At 37.3% G+C, this 9,781-nt stretch overlaps 1 protein-coding gene across 1 annotated transcript; it reads right to left on the bottom strand.

The window, feature by feature from the left end:
- Positions 1 to 3,691: 3,691 nt before the first annotated feature.
- On the bottom strand, positions 3,692 to 5,004 carry LOC103733417 (olfactory receptor 5B2-like). Its single transcript, XM_008832220.1, has 2 exons — positions 4,821 to 5,004; positions 3,692 to 4,440 (listed from the first exon to the last, which is right to left on the bottom strand). The coding sequence occupies exons 1-2, from the start codon at positions 5,002 to 5,004 to the stop codon at positions 3,692 to 3,694; spliced, it is 933 nt and encodes a 310-aa protein (XP_008830442.1).
- Between the last annotated feature and the right edge of the window lie 4,777 nt (positions 5,005 to 9,781).

Raw genomic sequence — 9,781 nt, 5'->3', positions numbered from 1 at the left:
TTTCTTTCTTTGTGACTAAAGGCTCATAACAAATCCTCAGGTCAGAAGAAAGCCTTTGGTTACTAATAGATTATCACTCAGATAAATAAATGACATCCAATGATTCACAGCCTGCAGGATGTCCTTTCTAAAGCAAAGTGAAGTGGAGTCATATTGGGATTTCATACGCCAATGCAAGGAGATCTGGAGGGAATTATGCAGATCTGGAGAGCTCTAGAGATTTCTGCTCTGTAAATACCTGAAGCTCCTCATCTAGCTTCCTAGGGAAAAAGCAATTTACCTGCCTGCAGCAACCAAATTAGGACATTGCATTTTAAATTACAGGTTATAGCTGACCAATGAAAAACATAAATATTATATATATATGAGGAGTTAGGTGATGTTTCTTTTCTTCCCTTTTTATAACTCATTAAATTTGTACTTTGAAAAATTTATTCAAGTACATAATGAGCAGAATCATCAGTTCAAAAAACAGTTGGGAGTGAACTCATGGGTGGCACTGTAAACACAACAAAACACACATGGCTGAATAGGTCATAGATCCTAGAGAAAACCTTATCTCTGTCATAACTAGACAAATGAAATTTCTTACCATACGCTAAATATGGGTCCTTGTATTCACTGACAAGCACATTATATACCACTCATTGAAGAAGCTTCTTTTTGTAACAGATGGAGGCTACTGCAGAGTTCTACACCTGCTTAGACACAGAGAATATATCTGAGAAATGCCAAGTCCTAGGCGACATATCTGCAGGGGAAACCTCTACACCTAAGGCTCATGGAACATAGCAGAACAGGGAGTGGAGAGAATACTAGTGAATCTCTCAGCTCTCACCAGTGAAGCTTCCTTACACAACAGTGTAATGCATACAGAGGGCTGCAATGGTGTGTGTTCCTGGATAGGACTCCTATATTAAGATGGGGCAGAAAGATTTTAAGAGCCAGGTTCAGCTCATGAGCATAGGGAAAGAGAGGCTTTCAGGTCAATGGAAGCTTGAACATGTAAACTTGCAGCAATGGTGTTGTTGAGCACAAGACCCATGCCAATTCAATAATGCATTTGCTCTCAGCCTCTACACTCTCTTACCTCCTTCCCACCCTCTGTCACCTCCCTCTTTAGAAGTCCCTTTCTCACACACTCATCCTTTTATGACCCATTGATTTTAACGATGCCTGCTTATGTGACCTTGGGTTTGGTATTATCCATTGGAGCTTGTGAGCTCACCAGTGAGTACATATTGAAGAATATTAGAGTCCCTTCCATGGAATTCAGCAGTAGCCAATAGTTCATTAGGGAGGGATAGGGTACTGTGAGCCTTTCCCTTATTTAGAATTATTTTAACAAGCCCAGTCTCCTGCAGGCTCAGTACTGGCAGCCATAGAGACTGGAAGACCTTAATTGCAATGGCTGTGTCATGCTCTGGAGATAGCATTTAACAGTCTTTCTCCAGATCTTCTGGCTCTTACATTTATTCTGCTTCCTCTGCTGTAATGCTCTCTGAATTTTTGAGGGCGTTGCTTGTCTAGGGCTTAGCCCTCAGTCAACATTTATTCTTAACACCTTGAGCAGCCACTAGTCTCCACACTCACCACACCATTCATTGCAGAGAAGCTTTTCTGATTAAGGTGGATAGTAGTATTTTCCTATTCATATAAACATAAATATCTAGAAGGTAGTTTGGCACAGTGTTAATTTAGCTAAACAGTAGCAGTAAGTCACTCCTAGGGCCTAAGACCTCCTCAGTCATGGGGTTTGATCAGATTTATAGTACCAGGTATGAATTCCCTCTGTGGAGCAGGCTTTTAGACCAAGCATACAGTTGTTGGTTCCTCCCATACAAGCCATGCCACTGTTGCATCATTGGGCGCATTTTGCCTGGGAGGTCACAGCTGGGATAGACCCAGCACTCTGCATAGCACCTTCAAGAACCATGAAAGCTAATCAGCAGGGCTTCCAGCTCAATTCCAACTTGATTTCTTTGCATGTTGTAATACATATGTGTGTTATATTCAACAATAGGGTTTCAGCAACTAGTTCTGGTGGGCAACCAAGAAGAATGGTTAGAGTCTAGAATTTTTTTTGTGTGTGAGAGGCTTCTGGGGTTTCTCTGACCAACAATTCATGATACCATATCCCACACCTGTTACTGGGAATTTTGTTCAATAACTGTGGCTTTTTGGAGCAGCATTGTCCAGTGTTACAGGGCATCTACCCTCTATTTTTTTTCCATTGTAGCTTATGCTTTTTAATTGGCTTAAAAACAAGTAGGTTTCCATACAGCTTTTTTATGCACCCTTCATTTTATTTAACACTCTCTCCCTGCTCCTTCATCTTCCACATGTCCCATCCCAATCTCTACTCAAACCATAATGAACTCCAGTCACATTCATGTTGTTATAAATCATGGGATCTTTTTATGTATCATTAGTTTATGTTATATACATTACAGGAGTACCATATTTCCTTCATCAGCTGATGAACATTTAGGATTTTCCCATTTCCTGAATACTGTGAATATGGCTACAAGGAACATGCAGGGTGCATGCCTCTTTTCTGTACTTATTTAATTTCTTTTGAATTTTCACTCAGTATTAGGTCGGGAGCACCTTGCAGTTATTGATAGTGGCTGTGCTCATCTATATTCCTAACAGAAGTCTGAAGTTGTTATCTTGGTCCATGTTTTTGCTACATTAGTTACCTGGTTGAAGTGATACCCCTGTGGTGTTGACCATTCAGTTGTGAGGTCACAGACACACACCACCATTCTCTGCTTTCACACAGGTGCTGGGGATCCAAACTCATGTCTTTATTATTGCACAGCAAGCACTTTATGTACTGAATCGTTTCCCTAGCTCTGTGGATTTATTTTTTGATATCAGCTCGTGAGGTTTGGAAAGTCACTAGGACCTATGCTAAGCCATCTGTGTGTTGAATAACTCAACTTAAGGTAAAAGATCTGAGAATGAAGAAGACAAAATAGAACTAGTATATGTCTTATAAATGGAAGAAATGAAAGCAGAGAGAGAGAGGGAGAAAGAAAGTGTCTTTTAATAACATTTTTAAAAAGGAGATGATTCCTTTAATGTGACTTTATGCTCTATCCAGGTGAGCCCACAGTGTGTTGAATGATAAAGGCAGATCTTCCTAAGTTGGATTGCTTCAAATAGCACTTTCTTTTGGATACAACCTCACAGATGCAAATGTCAAAGTGTTCTGTGATGTAGATATGGGTATGTCCTTTTAAATGAACAAAATTTAATCCCATAATAGAAATATTCATGTTACAACTTATTCTAGTAAATTTCTGACATCCATTTGTATAATTCTTCAGAAGACACATAGAAAGATGTCTGCTGTTTAATGGGCCTCTTTTTAAACCTGCTTACATATGTTTTCATTGATGTGACAGAAAAATATTGCATGGAAAACAGTTGAACACAATAATACAGTTTGCTGGGCTTTCCACAAGCAAACTCAAACATATTATAGACATTCTTATTTGGGTTTTACAATTTTGGACAAAATGTTACCTTTTTGAAAGCGAATATACTATTGCAGAGGTAAAGATTTCACATCAGGATTTGAATTTAGTGTGGGTTGGTAAATGTGACAGTAGATAGAGTTAGGATGAGAGTAATGAATCCAGGTGTTATGCATCCCAAGAAGTTAAGGGCCAAACTGTAAGGGTTATTTTCCTCTTAATACAATCTTTGCAATCTTTGTAAATGTGTTCTTCACCTCCTTGTTCCTCAGGCAGTAAACCAGAGGATTCAACATGGGAATGACCATTGTGTAGAAGACAGATGAGATTTTGTCAATGTCCATGGCATGACGGGAGCTGGGCTTTAAGTACACGAAGATGACAGTCCCGTAGAAAATGGAGACTGCAGTGAAGTGGGAGGCACAGGTGGAAATAGCCTTGCGATGACCTGCACCAGAGTGTATCTTTAAGATGTTGATAAAAATGACTGTGTAGGATATAAAGATTACTGTAAGAGCAAAAAAGATATTGAAGCTTGCAAGACAGATAAGAACCAGCTCATTGACATGCCTATCAGAGCAGGATACAAACATGACTACTGGAATGTCACAGAAAAAGTGATGGACCACATTGGACTTATGGAAGGAGAGAAGAAATGCATTCCAAGTATAAATGGAGGCATTCAGGAGACTTAGGGTGTAGCATCCTATGATCAGACAGGACCCAACACACATTGTCATGGTTGTGGCATAGTGTAGGGGCTTACACACTGCTGCATAGCGATCATAGGCTATTGAGGCCAGTAGGTAATTTTCCACATTGGCAAAGTTCGCAAAAAAGAACATCTGAGTAGCACAGGAATTGTAAGTCATGGCCTTGTTTCCTATAAGTAGCCCAGCTATAACTTTTTCGGGAACTGTTGAAGAGTAACAGAAATCCACCAGAGACAGGTTACCTAGGAAAATACAAACATGACTACTGGAATGTCACAGAAAAAGTGATGGACCACATTGGACTTATGGAAGGAGAGAAGAAATGCATTCCAAGTATAAATGGAGGCATTCAGGAGACTTAGGGTGTAGCATCCTATGATCAGACAGGACCCAACACACATTGTCATGGTTGTGGCATAGTGTAGGGGCTTACACACTGCTGCATAGCGATCATAGGCTATTGAGGCCAGTAGGTAATTTTCCACATTGGCAAAGTTCGCAAAAAAGAACATCTGAGTAGCACAGGAATTGTAAGTCATGGCCTTGTTTCCTATAAGTAGCCCAGCTATAACTTTTTCGGGAACTGTTGAAGAGTAACAGAAATCCACCAGAGACAGGTTACCTAGGAAAAAGTACATGGGAGTGTGGAGCCGAGAGTCCAAGAGAATCAGCAGGATCATCCTCAGGTTCCCAACCAGGGTGATGGTGTAGATGAGGAGGAAGGTGATAAATAGAGGAACCTGTAGGCCTGGGTCATCAGTGAGTCCCAGCAGGATGAACTGTGTCACTTCTGTCCTGTTCTCCATCAGTGGTCTTTAACCAAAAGTGAACAGAATTATAAATTTAACTGAAATTGGACAGTGTAAGTACAATGTACATATTTTATACTGGCAACAACTTGTGCTTCATGATATTCCAGAAAAACATGGGCTTGAAAACCAAATTTGATGTTTCTTTATGAACAAAGCTCCATGCTATTGAATCATACAGTCTTTAATTGATTCTCTACAGAAATATGTTGGCTAAAATGCAGATAATTTAATATTATGACCAAAGTGACTTGCCTGGATAAATCTATCTGCCAATTCAATTATCCTGAGCTCAGTAAAACTAACATTTCCATATTTCTCACTTTCTAAGAACTATTTTAGAAACATTCATGGTTCTTGCCTCAAAATATATTATTTTGATTGCTGCTACATTTATGTAAATTATAAAGTACATGAGATAGAGAAAATGACTCACATGTTTAAATATGTCTCACCATTTTCTGTCCTGGATCCTTTTCAACTTTCAACTCATCAAAAATGGTTCCTAATTCTAATGGTATAAACTGAATTTAATTTAATATAATTTCCAATGAAGCTGGCTTCTTTGATTTAATCAGCATGAACTGAGTGGTAGACTAGGTAGTAGTTTCATCTTGTTTACTACACACTTGACTCTCATAGAGGTAAAGCAACCAAATAACCAAAAATTCTTAATGGCCTGGTCTTTTTCTTAAGCACTAAAAGGTCTTAAATGAATTAATTAGCTCTCCATTGCATTTAATTGCACTACGCACACTTGTTCATGTTTGTTAATACCAGTACACATATACATATTGATGATGTGGCTAAACATAAACTTTTTATAAGGTGGTATAGGCTTTAATTCTTGAATATTATCACACAATTGTGTAATGGATATGGTGAGGCATCAAGTGTGTTGGGAGAGTATTCAACATGCAGAGGTAATTGTGAGTGAAGACATATCATGATATAGAGCTTAGGTTCCAGGAACAGATGCATGTCAGATCTATCACCTACAGTAGCTTAATTACTCAAAATATCATATTTCCATCTTCAAAAGGAAAAAGAGACTGGCTTTTAGGTATTCCTGTCAGAATGAAGTACTCGGGGTTGAACACAGCTTAGCAATTTCTGGCCTCCATGCTATCACCAGTAGGGATAACATAACAATCTGGATGACGGTGAATGCTGAGTGCAGGGCTTCAGTTGTGGGTGAGTTTGAACTCTTGAAAATTTTCTCCCCAAATAGCCTTTTCTCTTGTGCTGAGGCACTGGAATTGTCTATATTTTCCTATGAGTCTTAGTTTGTTTTCACTGCATGCATATCTTTGGAGCACCCAAAATTGCTTACTGGTCATTCTTTTCAAAAACATCTTCCTGAATTCCATAATTTATTTGGATAAAATTTTCCATTATTCTTAAATTGTGTTATTCCATTCATGCCACATTATACCACTCCACAGCGAAAACAGGTCAAAATTCCCAGTTTATTGGCTGTGTTTATTTCACACATAATTTTGTTGTTGTACTAGTAGGACTTAAACTTTATTTTTTTGGTATGACACATACAGAAGAATTTGCAGTTTGTTCTTTGATATCTTTCCCTAAGCTTTCGGCAACATCAATTATGAGCCTGTTCCTTGAAGACTAAATTGTGGTGGCCAATATTAATTCATATGATAAATTTCAGCATTTTAATATGTTTTAACAATGATGAGGGAGTTGTATAGTAACTGTCTCTTTTCTTTCTTTCTCTGTCTCTGTCTCTGTCTCTGTGTCTCTATCTCTGTCTCTGTCTGTCTGTCTGTCTGTCTGTCTCTCTCTCTCTCTCTCTCTGTGTATAAAGTAGATAGTATTACTATTTCTTTTGGGGCAAACTGAGGATTTAGGAAGTTATGTGATATTCTCAATTTCTAAGATTGGATAAACATATATTAAGGTTTCACATTTAAGCTACTCTCCAAGTATAAGGATAATATAATGTCAAAGGATTTGGAGTGCACTTTAGAGATGTAATTTATTTTGAACACTTTAACATTATGAAGAAGTAGTATTTTGCCCTTCCAGATTTTATTTATTGTGATTTTTTAAAATTTCCAGTGAAATCAACTATCGGGTGAATTATATAAAATCACTAATAAATTGAAGGACCTCTTATCCTGTTTTATTCATATTTTGTTGAAAGAGGCATGAACTATGATATCAATCATTAAATCCACTGTGACAGACATTTTGACACTCACACTACATATAGCAATTGTAACTATCTTAAAAGCATCTCTTTTCAAGTAATTCATTGGCTTATGTAGACCACTTCTTAATTATACTTCTAAGAAAAATGGTTATGGAAGGTAGAGAATTACCAGGGTTTTCGTGTAAGAAAAAAATATTTCATCCAAAATAGTCAGACTGAACTCATAACATTCCACCATGGAGTGTTGCATGAATGCTCTTAGAGAAGCTCACACTTCGGAAGTAGTCAGTGGTTTCAACTTGGCTACAGCAGGAGAAAACAATACTAACACAGATCAAGTTCTAAACCACCACACATTTGTTCTCTGACCTTGGGAGAGTCACTTACCTCCTTGTTATAAGTAAGGCAAACCAAGATAACAGTACTTTTCTCTCACACAATTCACAGATTGTGCCTGTTTATGACAGAGGTCTATAAGGAAATTCATGAGAAGGTTATTAGGTAAAAGTCAAACAAAGTGATTTTGTCTTTGAATGTTTTCTCTCACCTTGGTTGAAGGCTCATAGCAAACCTTCAGGTTGGCCAGAAGGTCTGCACGTCTTAACAATGACTATCATTCAGAAAATAAATAATGCCCAATGGAGCCTGTTCTGCACTGTGTCCCCTGGTGTGGTACACTGGGATTTCAGAGGGTAATCCATGCCAATCTGGAAAGAATTATAGACATTTAGAGATCTCTGGAGAGGCCCCCTGTGAGAATATGTCTAATGGCACACTGGAGCTTCTTGCTCCTATTTAACTATAACAGTATAATAGCTACTGATCATTCATCACCCTTTCCTAATCTGCCCCTTGTAACGCTCTCTACAGACTTTGGTAGACACCATGCTATGATGAACCTCTATGAAATCAGTTTTAAGAGTCCACCCATGAATGGGATCATGATGTGTCTTCTAGTCTGACTTTTTTCACTTCCCCTCCTGACTTCCAGTTCTAGGCATGTTGTAACAAATGACAGCATTTAATTCTTGTTTATGGATAAATAGTATTCCACGGTGTATATATTCTACATTTTTTATTCATCCTCCTGTTTATGGATGCAGACTGCTTCATCTCTTAGATACTAAGAATAGTGTTACAAGGAACATGGTGTGTAGATGTCTCTTTGCTGTGCTAATTCCTCCTTTCTTTCATTTGTGCTTTCTAAGTAGTATGATTGTTTTATGTTTTGTTTTTTGACAACTCTCCATATAGTTTTCCACAGTGTCTGTGATAATTCATGTTCCCACCAATATTGGAGGAGTTCCATTTCCTCCACATTCTTCCGAGCTGTTGCTCTCTTTCACCTTGTGATGAGAGCATTCTTACTGGAGGGTGTTAGTATCTCACTGAATTTTTATTTTGCATTTCTTTGATTATTAGGACACTGTATTTTTTCATATCAGTAGGTAATTTATATATCTCCTTCATAAGAAATGTCTACCTATGTCTATTATCCATTTGGCATTTGCTATTCTGTGCTGTATTTATTTTTGTAGTCTGGATAGCAACCTCTCTTCAGATGTGTAATTTGGTATTTTCTCCCATTCTGTAGATTTTCCTCTTTACTCTGTGCCAAGCAGAATCCTTCTCACTTGTGGTAATCACATTTTTCTCTCCTTTTTTGTTTTCTGTGTTTTGGGGGTATTCTGCAAAATTATAAATGGATTTTCACCCATTTATGCATTCTTAAGTATTCTCCCCCATAGTATTTTCATGTGTATATCTTTCATTTCAATCTTTAATCGACATTGATAAGGTTTGTAGTTGGCAACATGTAGGGTATCTAGTTCAGTTCATGCAAATATCTCATACACCTAATACCATTTATTGAAAAGACCATACTTGATCCAAGTGTGCACTCTTGGCAACTTTGTCTAAAGTCATTTGACTCTGGATGTGGAATTTTAATTCAAGGATCTCTATCTTGTTGCTGTCCTATGTATGTCTGTGTTCGTTCTAGTACCATGCTGTTTGGTTACTGTTTTGTAGTATGGTTTTCAGGCAGGAGGTTTAATGTGTCCTGCTTGCTTTTGCTAAAAAAGGATTTTCTGAAATGGGAGTTTTGTTGGTGTGGTTGTGGTGGTTGTTTTCTTTTATTATTGTTGTCTTTGATTCCATGAAAGTTAGGATTGTTTTCCTAATTTTATGAAGAATGTCCTTTTTATTATAATAGTTGTTATATTAAATCTGTGGATTATATTGGGTGATACGGACATTTTAATAATATTGACTCATCCAGTCCTTGAACAAAATTTTTCCCCTTGTGTCTTTGATTTTTTTTTATTTTTAATTTTTTTTTACAATTAAAGTTACAGTTTTAACAATATATGAAATGTTACAGTAATTCAGATTTTTTGGCATAATGATTACAGATTTGACAAATACATTTTATATCTCATAATAGCGATGAAGATTATACAAAAGCTATTAAAACCATTATGAGAAGAAATTCAATTGTCACTTAAATATCTAAAGCTATTTTCCTTTGCGTTCTTCCAGAATGATTTGTTCTTATTCTTTACCTTAATTTGAGGGACTTCAAGAAGATACTTGTTT

This window comes from Nannospalax galili, unplaced genomic scaffold (assembly GCF_000622305.1).
Source record: "Nannospalax galili isolate Female #2095 unplaced genomic scaffold, S.galili_v1.0 scaffold936, whole genome shotgun sequence".
Classification (NCBI taxonomy): domain Eukaryota; kingdom Metazoa; phylum Chordata; class Mammalia; order Rodentia; family Spalacidae; genus Nannospalax; species Nannospalax galili.
This window is presented reverse-complemented; position numbering and strand designations above follow the sequence as displayed.